This window comes from Macrobrachium rosenbergii, chromosome 7 (genome assembly GCF_040412425.1).
Source record: "Macrobrachium rosenbergii isolate ZJJX-2024 chromosome 7, ASM4041242v1, whole genome shotgun sequence".
Classification (NCBI taxonomy): domain Eukaryota; kingdom Metazoa; phylum Arthropoda; class Malacostraca; order Decapoda; family Palaemonidae; genus Macrobrachium; species Macrobrachium rosenbergii.
This window is the reverse complement of record NC_089747.1, coordinates 3,692,501-3,704,818: the sequence shown is the minus strand read 5'-3', so window position 1 is coordinate 3,704,818 and position 12,318 is coordinate 3,692,501. Positions and strand designations below refer to the sequence as shown.

Below are 12,318 nucleotides of genomic sequence, written 5' to 3'. Positions count from 1 at the left end.
TGCGCAATTAAGCGGACGTTTCTAAACTCGCGGTGACAGGCGATTGTTTCTACAGTATTTGAAAAGAGGATGAAAATGATTTTGGCAATTTTTTTAAAAAGGTTAAAAGAACAACAGAAAAAGGTGTTATTTAGGATTTATATTATATTAGAAATTTTCTAAAAGGTTAAACGGAAAATAAGAAAAAGAAACATTATTTTTGATGTTGTTTAACAGGTTAAAAAAAATAGGATAGAAAACCATTATTTTGGAAAATTCTTAACAGGTTAAAAATATAATTTTGGAAATTGCTTTACAGGTTAAAAGAATTAGAAAAAGAAAAACATTTTTAAGGTTGTTTAACATATTTTAAAAAATAAGATAGAAAAACATTATTTTGGAAACTAAAAAAAAATAAGATAATAAGCATTGTTTTGGCAAATTTATAAGAGGTTATTTTGTAAATTTTTTAATAGGTTAGAAAATAAAAAAAAACTTATTTTGAAGGTTGTTTAACGGGTTAAAATAATTAGAAAAAGGCAAACATTATTGCTCAGGTTGTTTAACAGGTTAAAAAAAGATAGAAAAACATACTACGCTGGAAATTTTGTAACAGGTTAAAAAAAAAGAAAACTATTATTTTGAAGGTTGTTTATCAGATTAAAATAAAAAACAAAAAATTAGACAGAAACGTTTGCTTTGATTTTAGTTAGTCACATGTTCATGAATCCAAAAGGTTTCTCCCATTTCTTCGGTTTTATAATTTGAGAGGTTTAACTTTAGTATTTTATCTATAAAAAAAAATACAACAGTGTTGTACTGTACCTAAACTCCTCCAGAAAAATGAGAGTTCCCGCTTTGGCTGGGGTGTCGCTAATTATACGAATCTTAAGTTAAAAAAAAAAAAAAATTGCTCGCACGAAAGTTTGAGAATTCACATGCTGGTGAAGTAGAGTTTTTCGGAGGCAATCCGAGTGACTGAAAACATTACGAGGAATTTTTCATCTATGCTTGTCTTATATATATATATATATATATATATATATATATATATATATATATATATATATATATATATATATATATATAATTATATAATTATATATATATAATATATATATGTGTGTGTGTATATATATATATATATATATATATATATATATATATATATATATATATATATATATATATATATATATATATATATATATCACTCACTCACTTGCTTTCCCAGGTCCATATAGGGGGTGCCCTCTTCATCTCTGTCAATTCCAGCCCTTAATTAAAGGGGATCGGTCTCTCCTTCATTAGCATTATTCAGACTTAGGGAAGGATCACCCGTTCGTTTCCCTCAGGCATCAACTGTAGCTTTCCTTCCAGGAAATTTAATTACGTGCATTGCAGCCTCCCAGTTATGGGCGGTGCTGCGTCACTGTGAATCAGATAATATATATATATATATATATATATATATATATATATATATATATATATATATATATATATATATATATATATATATATTAATTTAGAGAGAGAGAGAGAGAGAGAGAGAGAGAGAGAGAGAGAGAGAGAGAGAGAGAGAGAGAGAGAGAGAGACTTAATTTCATACATATTTGCACATATTGAATTAATGTCTTTTATTGTATTATTATTATTATGTATTATTATTATTATTATTATTATTACAGCAAATGTTAGAAACGAGAAATATATACTTTTTAGGATTGTGATAATCTCTTATATAATAATAATAATAATAATAATAATAATAATAATAATAATAATAATAATAGATGTTATTATTATTATAGTATATATTATTTATACTGGAAAACGACTTTATAAAGTGAAGATAGTTCAACGTAGATTCTTCATTACAGCCACATAAAGGGGCTTACCACTTCTTTGCGGTCCGCATTCTGTAACAATAGGAAATGAAGTCTACCACGCACAGTTAAACTCTTCTTTGATGCTGTAATTTAATGATAACGGAAAGTAAAAGCAGTCAGCGGGATTAAATTGCAAACGCCGCTGTGAAATAGCTGCTTTCCTGCACTTTGCTTTTGCTTTTCAACGAAAGAAAATATATAGAGCTTTTAGGAGTTTTGTTGATAAGATTACAAACGCTACACTCTAGTTGCAGTTTAATGTCAATTAGGAAAGAAATTAGGTAGTGTATATGTGTATATATATATATATATATATATATATATATATATATATATATATATATATATATATATATATATATATATATATATATATATATATATATATATATATATATATATATATATATATATATATATATATATATATATATTTCAGGCCATTGACGAAGGACTGATACAGAGTATGAGAAGTCACAAATACATATACTACAGGACCTACACCTGTTTCTTATTTTTCACCTGTGGTAATGTGTGATAAATGAATCACGTACAAAAGTGATAATAATCACACATATATATATATATATATATATATATATATATATATATATATATATATATATATATATATGCGCATGTATGTATGTGTATGTATTTTCATATATATTTATATATGCATATATATATATATATATATATATATATATATATATATATATATATATATATATATGTGTATATATGTATATATATATATATTTACATATATATATATATGTATATATATGTACAGAATATATATGTATATATATTGAATTGATATTTATATATATTTATGTATATGTATATATGTATTGAAAAGTATATTGATAATTATATTTATATATATATATATATATATATATATATATATATAATATGTGTGTGTGTGTGTGTGTGTGTGTGTGTGCGTGTGTGTGTACTGTGAAAAGCATTTAAAAAACCAAATGTTCTGACTCTGTCTCAATTCCACATTGCTTTCCATTGTCAAAGCCAGACGTTTTAGTTAAGCATCCCCGTAATTGCATTCTGTGAACCTGTTTATTTCTCATTAGAGACCTGAAGAAATGTTGTGCAAGCCATTATGGAGTGAAGAGACCCAGTTACCTCCGTGAAACATTTGTGCTAAAAGAAATGTTTTTAAATGATGGAGTTGGAAGGAAATGTATACACGAAAGAGACAGTGACGTGGATGCTTTAGAGCTGGTAACTTGATATTCAACTAACCCCCGCCCCCTCCAACGCCTCTCCCTCCCCACCCCCTCACCACCCATGCTTTTTTCCAGTGTATGATTCTTCTAAACTTTAAAAATATGTTTCTTTATATAATTTCTAGCCATTTCTTATTTCTTATAAAAGCATTAGAATTTTGAAACTGAATGACACATTACTTAAATTTAATTCACGTTATGATAACGTATTACAGCATTGCATAAATTATCTTCAATTTCACAAAACTTTCGAAGGTGCATGACGCCATTACTTCAGTTTGCTTCATTGCTACTTTAAGCTTGCCTCGACTCAGTTTAATTTCCCTGATCTAACATATATCAAATTCCACGTATTAAATATTCTTTTAGACTTCTTGGTATAAACTTTAAAATGATCGACACCTGAATATCTTCTATTCAGATGTCAGCGAATGCGTTTAATTTTTAGGTGGCAACAGTTGGTTTGACGAAACTGAAGTGGGTTTCTTTTTGTTTGATTTTTCCTAGTGCTTTTATATCAGTATTCTTTTGTGTCATTGGTTTTATCATTTGTTATGACCTTTCATTCATATCCTTGTTTCTTTAGTGAGGTAAATAACACTGCCCTCTTTTCAGGCGAGGAAAGAATGAGATGCTCTCCATTCAAACTCCTTCGCTTACCAGATGGCATTCCTCCGGCTTCTGAAGTTTCAGTTGTTCAAGGGACCCTCTCCAAGATGACGCGGTATGGCAATGACGAATGAACTTAAATGTTTATTATATATTTTCCTCACTTATAATTCTCGTAAAAGTAGCATTGGAAATAATAGCAACTACAGCAATTGTATTGGTAATTACTGATAGACTTTTTGGTAGTTACTGATAGACATTTTTCTTGGATGGAAAAGTTTCATATCTTCATGAATGTACATAGGACCTTTAAAAGATGAAGTCATAAGTATTTGTATCTATGTTAGTGGTAATGATAGTAGTGGTGGCAGTAGTAGTATTTGTGGTAGTGATAGCAGTTTCCCTTTTTCGAGTGCAGAAACTCTATATAGAAATAGTAATGTACAAGGCATATAGAGCCTTTTAGTAATTAAAGTAATTAGGAAGTCTCTCAACGGAAAACAAACATTTAACCGCCAGTAGCTGAGACTCTTTACTTTTAATCCCAGTAAAAGGTGAACTGATTTGACTTTAGCACGGAAGAGGTAGTTTAATTTCACGCTGGCCGTGGAAGCATCCCAACCAATGTTAGGATTCTGCGTTTTCCTAATTACATTAAGGCATTTTGTATCGCGAAAGTGAACATCGTTAAATGGAAGTTTCCCTTTTCATTCTTTGTACGAGTCCCAACCATGTTAGGGTCTTTATTCTCTTTGTCATATTTAAGCATTTTGTATTACGGAACGGACCATCTTTAAATGGGATTTTCATGCTTCGATCTTTGCACGAAGCGGTCTCATCTCGTTTCAACCGTTTAAGGGAAGGAAAGACGACAATCGAGCCTCATTTTCCCATTCGTCTTTCTCATCTTCCTCTTTTTTTTTGGGGGGGGGAGGCAACAAAACCAGCATCAATGGTCAAAGACGCCCGCCGTAATCGCTCTTTTTCATATCGACGACTTTGCGAGCGTTGTCGAATGATAATTCCCCTGTGGTGTGTGTGTGTGTGTGTGTGTGTGTGTGTGTGTGTGTGCGTGTGTCAGAACCCATCATAATTTGCGGGTGTGTGTGAAGATGAGTCAGACCCTGACCATCATCAAAGCAAGCCAAGAGAACGTTATTTGCACCAGTGGGAAGAAGTTTGAGTTCTGGACTTTTATGTTTCATTCAAACTGTTCAGAGTCCCCAAGAGAACAGTTAAAATTATTCTCTCTGCATCTCTCTCTCTCTCTCTCTCTCTCTCTCTCAGTGCCAGGCAAGTTTGGTTCTGGACTTTATGTTTCATTCTCCCCCAATGACTGTTCAGCGTCCCCCTTGATTTTATTACGCCAGTGAGTAAAATTATTTCTCTCTCTCTCTCTCTCTCTCTCTCTCTCGGTGCGTAGGCAAGTTTGGTTCTGGACTTTTATGTTTCATTCTTCCCAATGACTGTTCAGCGTCCCCTTGATTTTATTACGCCAGTGGAGTAAAATTATTTTCTCTCTCTCTCTCTCTCTCTCTCTCTCTCTCTCCTGATGTAACATGAAAGAAACAGAGGAACCTTATATATTGTACACTATCTATATCTTTCTTTGAACACCAATGGTTTAAAAAGAGAGTAGATACGAAGTGACAATTTAATCATTCAAAGAATAGAATATTAAATATAGACTTTTATTTTTATAAAAGCTTCTAGATAATGCATCACGTCTTCCTTTATTAAATGGAATAAATCGTAAGAAAAGATGCATAATATTACCTGAACTTACAGCAGTTCACAAAGCTACACAAGATCACAAGATATTCTGTGCTGTGAAAAGATACACTGGCAACTCAATCAGCTGATTTTGACAGCACAACCCCGAAGGCTGAACAAGATGAACAGCCATCTCAATGGATACTTAAGGGGAAGAGTTTCCACAAAAGACATAATGAGAAAAGCACACACAGCTTTAAGTGGACCACTTAATCTCCCCCATTCTCACACTTTAAGTAGCATCCACTTACAGCTCTTCTAAGTCATGCACTGTTAAATAGCACCCAGGCTATTGTATCTTGAGAAGGTTAATCTAGGGAATCAACTTATTACTCTCCATTCTACAGTTTACTTGATAGTAGAGGTTATCTTACATCTGGAGGAGTATGGAAAAGGTGGTGCCAGTAACCATACTGTTTTATATTTATATATATATATATATATATATTATATATATTTATATATATATATAAATGTATATATATATATATATACAGACATACATATATATATATCGTATTTATTAACACACTGAAAATAAATAGTGTTGTATTTACATTGCAGCTCCTTTCTATTGACCATAGTCGTTTCAAATATCTTTCTTCTCTTTGTACGAGTTATTTTTTTTTTGCGAAGCAAACGAACGTTCTGAAATATAAATGGTAGGCAAATACCTTATAGAAACAAAATAAAAAAGAACAATTCTCCCTATTCCGTTCTTTCCAAATAAACTTAGAAAAGGCTACGAGCCAACGAATACTAGAACTTACCCCTCTCTCTCTCTCTCTCTCTCTCTCCCCCGATCCGCAGCTCAGCCCGGAGCAATTAGCCGGGAAGAAAATCGAAACTGGCAACCGCGAGAGGGGCTTTCCAACTCACTTGTTCCGAATAATTATCGAGTCTCATTGCCTTATTGACTTTTAATCTCGATGCACTTTCCCACGGCCATTTTTCATTTTTTTCAGTAGTTAATTGAGTTTTTTTATTTCATGTTTTTGTTTCATATTTTCTTTTTTTTTTTTTTCGAGGCTTTTTATAATTTGGGTCATCTTTGTCTGTCTGAATCGATTATTTTTTTCAGATTATTATTATTATTATTATTATTATTATTATTATTATTATTATTATTATTATTATTATTATTTACATGGTTGCCTTAGATGCATTGAACTTTTGCTTTATCTTGTCCATTTTCCTTATGTTCATTTTCCCATATGGCAGGTCGGATATCAAGTTTCCAGTATTCATCGGGGGATACTATATTAACTCTTTTAAGAAATTTTCTAGCTTTATTTGGCGTTTCAGATGTATACAACTAATTCACGTCTTGTGCCAGCGCAGGCCTGCGCCCACAAGGAACTCGTGGGTGTAGTGAGGGTTAACTGAAGGGATATAGGCCTAATATATATACAGTGTATATATGTATGAAATTTTTATCACACCGTGATTTATATACAATCATGAAGCTACAAATGTTGTTTAATATCAAATTCACGCTACTTCGGGAATATCCCCGATGGGGAATAATCACCGAAGGGGAATTTACCAGTGATAAATGGATCGGTACTGCCGGGTCTCGATCCCTCGACACAATTATAAATTCCCCTCCGGTGATCATTCCCCATCGGGGATATGCCCGAAGTAGCGTGAATTTGATATTAAACAACATTTGTAGCTTCATGAATATATATATATATACATACATATATATATATATATATATATATATATATATATATATATATATATATATATATATATATATATGTTCTTCAGGATGAGTTGTTTGGCAAATCCAATTCTCCAACTGGGTTACACCCCACTACGGCCAAGCAACTACCAGGGACACCATTAACCGCTTAGGACCTAAGATTCACAATATTACATCCAACCTCACCACCAGGATGCCCGGGTTCGATCCCCGGGGCGAGCAACAATTCCCATCACGCCCTAAAAAAAATTCGCTCGGCGCAACATTGAATGCTGTTGCATTGTTGACTGTTGACGCCTTATTTACTCTCTCAGCGTCGGCGTTTTCTTAACAAGGGGATCTGGCTCCTATCTTCCGTCTCTTTGTTCATTCATTGGCTCTAAGTGGCGTTATAATAGAGCCTGGAACTCATTGTCCAGGGGCATTGTTCCTTTTGTTTGGGCATGAACAACGCGCATCATACTACGGCGATTATGTTGATAGTAATGGCGGCAGTGTTTTGTTGATTAATGGGATGGGCGGCGGGGGGAATTTGTTCTTGCAGGGGATAGCGTTAGGGGGATGGAGGTAATAATAATAATAATAATAATAATAATAATAATAATAATAATAATACCATGGATAACAACGCTGTTGCTGTTGTCAACATTAGGGAATAATAATAATAATAATAATAATAATAATAATAATAATAATAATAATAATAATAATAATAATAATAATAATAATACCATGGATAACAACGCTGTTGCTGTTGTCAGCATCATTAGGGAATAATAATAATAATAATAATAATAATAATAATAATAATAATAATAATAATAATAATAATAATAATACTATGGATAACAACGCTGTTGCTGTTGTTAGCATCAAGGAATAATAATAATAATAATAATAATAATAATAATAATTTAATAAGTAATATTGTTATTATTATTATTATTATTATTATTATTATTATTATTATTATTATTATTATTATTATTATTATTATTATTATTATTTATGATGTGACACATTCTTATGGAATGAACCGAAAGACCGCAGACTTTCCAATAAAAACTACCACAAATGAAATTGCCCAGGTGTGAAAACAGAACAAACACCAATTAGAAAAACAATGATTATAAATTTACCGGTAACAACAAGAGTGATCAGCATCAATTCCGCTACCACCATCATCTTTCGGGGCATTAAAAGTTTCTCCCTCCTTCCATTGGCCCTCACTTATCTCGGGGAAAAATCAGGCGACAAGTGCCAGGCCGTAATTATAAACGGTTATTCATCGTTCGTGTGTAAAAATAAAAATTCTCATTCCATTCCGCAGGTTTTTTTTTTTTTTTAAAGACGACAGACGACTCACGAGCCAAAATCGATTTCCTAGTATTCTCAGAAACGAAGAAGGGGAAGAGGAAGACGGAGAAGAAGAAGAAGGAGAAGAAGAAGAAGACGGAGAAGAAGAAGAAGGAGAAGAAGAAGAAGAAGAAGAAGAAGAAGAAGAAGAAGAAGGAGAAGAAGAGGAAGAAGAAGATGGAGAAGAAGGAGAAGAAGAAGGAGAGAAAGAAGAAGGAGAAGAAGGAGAAAGAAAAAGAAGAAGAAGAAGAGAAGAAGAAGAAGAAGAAGAAAAAGAAGGGAAGAAGAAGGAGGAGGAGGGCAGAAGGCGAAGAAGGAATGGCCGTCATTTGAAGGATCAGTTGTCCCATTCATTTTGACACAATTGGTCCATTAGTTTAGTAGACGCATTTGAATCCGTCTCCTCTTCATGGGGTGGGTTCCTCGTCCAACACATTTTTCAGGGCTTTTGTTTTTCTCATTGGCGTTGTTGTTTTTCCTCTACGTCAGCTCCTCAGTGGAGGTTTTTTTTTTTCAAGGTCTATGCAGACACTACCTGAGCTAGAAATTGTCGTCTGCGAGCCAAGATTTCATCGACTTTACTCCCAGAGAGGTAGAATCGATCACCCTGCGGAAATCTAGTAATTAACATTTAGACATCCTTCAGTCAAGTATTGCCTTATTCAATAAAATGAACCCGGTTGCGGCTCGAACCTCCACCAACATTAGCAGCCAACAACCAAGCCAAGGATGCTGAGAGAGAGAGAGAGAGAGAGAGAGAGAGAGAGAGAGAGAGAGAGAGAGAGAGAGAGAGAGAAGGAAGTAAAACTATAATCTGGACATGCATTCACTGATCTGGCCTCCCACCCAATCAGAGCTCACTGTTAAAACTAAGTTTTCTAATTACCTGCTATAGTTACAACACATTCAGTGAAAATTCTGTAGAACTCATCCTTCAACAAAGCCAGAAACACTCTGGTTAAACAGGCGTTTGTGTTTATAAACGATTAAAGTGACATACCTGCCCAGTAACTTGAAGCATTTCTAATATAGCCAAAGCCCAAAAGAAGGAAAAAAACTTACTTCAGGACACAAGAAAATATTAACCGCAAAACAAATATTGCTGAAGTAGAATTGATGCACAGTATATGAATATGTATCAGCACGTATGCATGTAAATTGGCATGCTGTACATGCCTAGAGCTTATTGAAATGGAATGAATACAATTTACTGGATCGTGATTGGATGTATATTGACTCGCAAATTGCAATAAAGATTTTAGTCGGTCCAGAGGCGTTCAAAATATCTCGTGATTATGGGAGAGTAACCAGTGAGTAATTATTTAAAAGTTCTACAAAACTTAATGGTTTTTTCAGCTTTGAAACATTGCTTCGTATCTTCATTTGTATGTTTTGATTCTCTCTGACTATTTTATCTTTTTACCCAAAGAATTAGATAAAATGACAGTTTGAAGATAAGACAATGTCAGCTTTAAAACGACAAAAATTTTAGGTTTAAAATTAAAAATAGATATCTTTTATGAGTCTGAAAAAGCCAAATTGGGTTGTTAAATTAACCTGGGTGTCTTCTCGAATTATCAGTTTACACATAAGGTATTTCAGTTTACTTACCAAAGTATTTTCTTTAAAAATTCAGGAGGAAGGTGATAATTTTTTTCTAATATTTTGGGAAAGAGATAACAAATATTGTTCCGTTACTTACCAACATGTTGGCGAAACCTGGTTAGGATGGTAACGATCCTTTTTCCGAAAAAGCAAAAGTAAATTTCTCAGACGAGAAAAAAAAAAATGGACGTTTAAGTGAATCAAAGTAAAATGTTAGAAAAGAAAAAATGTAAATAAATTCCATAATTCATTTCCAGAACAACATTAAATAAACATTTTACCGATAACGAAAATCTTCTCCGGTCTCCATAAAAACCCGTGGCTCCATTTCTCGGAACCTTTCAGCGGATCCAGAATTCCATAATTATATAAGTTTAAAAAGGTCCTTTTATCCCATTTCGACTAAAGATATGGTAAACGTTCCAATGAAGCGGAAAATCGTCGAACTTTTTTTTTCCCAAAAACGCGGACATGGAAGTTAACGAAGATAATCAGACCGATTAAATCCGGGAGCTGTTTGAAGATAATTAGGTCACTTTGCATTTTTTAAGAAGGTATTACCTTAAGAAATAGGGATCCACCGTCCAAATATTTATTTTCATATATGTTCATTTGATCTGATTCGTGTTTTTGTACACAATGAGGATGTTGCTCAATTAGAACCTCAAAGGTTCAAGCAAAGGTGCGATGCATTACAACTATAAAATCATAAATCTCCTTGTATTTTAATCCTTTATTTATATTTTCAACTATTAATTTATTCATTCATCTTTATGTTTTCCTCTTATAATAGCTGATCTCTTCTATTATACAGTATATCCTGTTATCTTCTCCAACTTTAAAATGAACATCATATTCTTTGGAAGTTTGGATTTCAAGTCAATGGCCCCTGTGGTGGGCTTCTTCCATATGAATGAGGGTTTACGTTCTGAATAGTAATAATAGTAATTGAATGTCGTCTAATTACAAACATTATACTAGTGCCATCTGTTGGCGTGACGTCAGAACAGTTGAAAAAATAAGACTTAAGTTCATTTGATACAATGTCGAAAATTAAGTCTGATTCCAAAGACTTGGTCTTTCCAGCATTAACTGAAATTTATGGTAGCCGAAGCCTGTGTTTAAGTCTACTTTTATCTTACCACACGAAATTTCTTTTATCTTCATGAAATAAATTTTTAAATTCAGTTATATACAATCTACGATACTCAAACACTCTTTTAAGTGGTATCAGATCTTCAGTAGAGTTCCTTACTATTCAAGCCTGGGCTGACCACATCACGCAGGAAGTTCATAAATAATAATATAAGCCTTGTTCTGTAAACCCTATTTATATTTATAGGCTTTTCGCTGTAAACCTCTGTATAGGATGTTCTCTTACCTTCTTATTATTCAGCTGTAAGTGATAGTAAAAGAAAACAATGAAACCAAATCATGCATAAAGGTTTCAGTCAATTCTGTATCATGTTTTTTTATTGTTGCTTGTTTTTTTCTTGGTATTAAAAACATTTTTGAGAGAAAGAGAGGGATAGTTGCTATTTTAGGGAAAGGGGGCCTCTCTCTCTCTCTCTCTCTCTCTCTCTCTCTCTCTCTCTCTCTCTCTCTCTCTCTCTCTCTCTCTCTCTCTCAAAAGCGAATTACCAGAAGCTCGTCTACAATTTTTGTTTAAGTAACATGGAACTTGGTACTTCTTCATTCACGTGTTAATGATAATAAGTTATCAAGGCTGCAGAATATTGAGTTCTTAAATTTGAAGAGCTAGTTACGAGTTCAAGTTCAGACATTATGAATCCTCAGACAGATATACAATCAGATCATATATTTCCTCCAGCGTTCATCTCCTCATACATATCTCCAGACAATATGGTCGAATCCACACTCTCATAAAAGTGATATACTTACACTTTAATATTCTCTGCGCCGTGAGTTGTTTATCTACTTTACGAGATTACCCAGCTTTGTGAGAGAATAAAAAAGTCAAGGTTGCGTTACTTAGGGCTTTGAAATGTAGTCGCAACTTTCATCAACTTTTTTTTATATATATAAACTTCAACAGTATTTCTCTTCGCCGTTCTCCAGCCCTTTATACTTTGGGAATCTCCAGTGATTTACAACTTTAGAGGATATTTATCTTTATATA

The 12,318-nt window shown here is 32.9% G+C and overlaps 2 protein-coding genes across 14 annotated transcripts in view; one reads left to right on the top strand and one right to left on the bottom strand.

Annotated features, from left to right (window-relative positions):
• Positions 1–12,318, top strand: part of LOC136840030 (uncharacterized) — a 318,614-nt gene that overhangs the window by 180,896 nt on the left and 125,400 nt on the right. For all 5 annotated transcript variants that reach the window (XR_010853503.1, XM_067106332.1, XM_067106334.1 and 2 more), the window contains one exon: positions 3,740–3,848. Coding sequence is in view for 4 of the 5 variants with exons in the window: in XM_067106332.1 (XP_066962433.1) it covers positions 3,740–3,848 (109 nt within the window). In the remaining variant the exon portion in view is untranslated. The remainder of the gene's footprint in view (positions 1–3,739; positions 3,849–12,318) is intronic.
• Positions 1–12,318, bottom strand: part of LOC136840024 (uncharacterized) — a 168,353-nt gene that overhangs the window by 85,675 nt on the left and 70,360 nt on the right. The window lies entirely within an intron of this gene.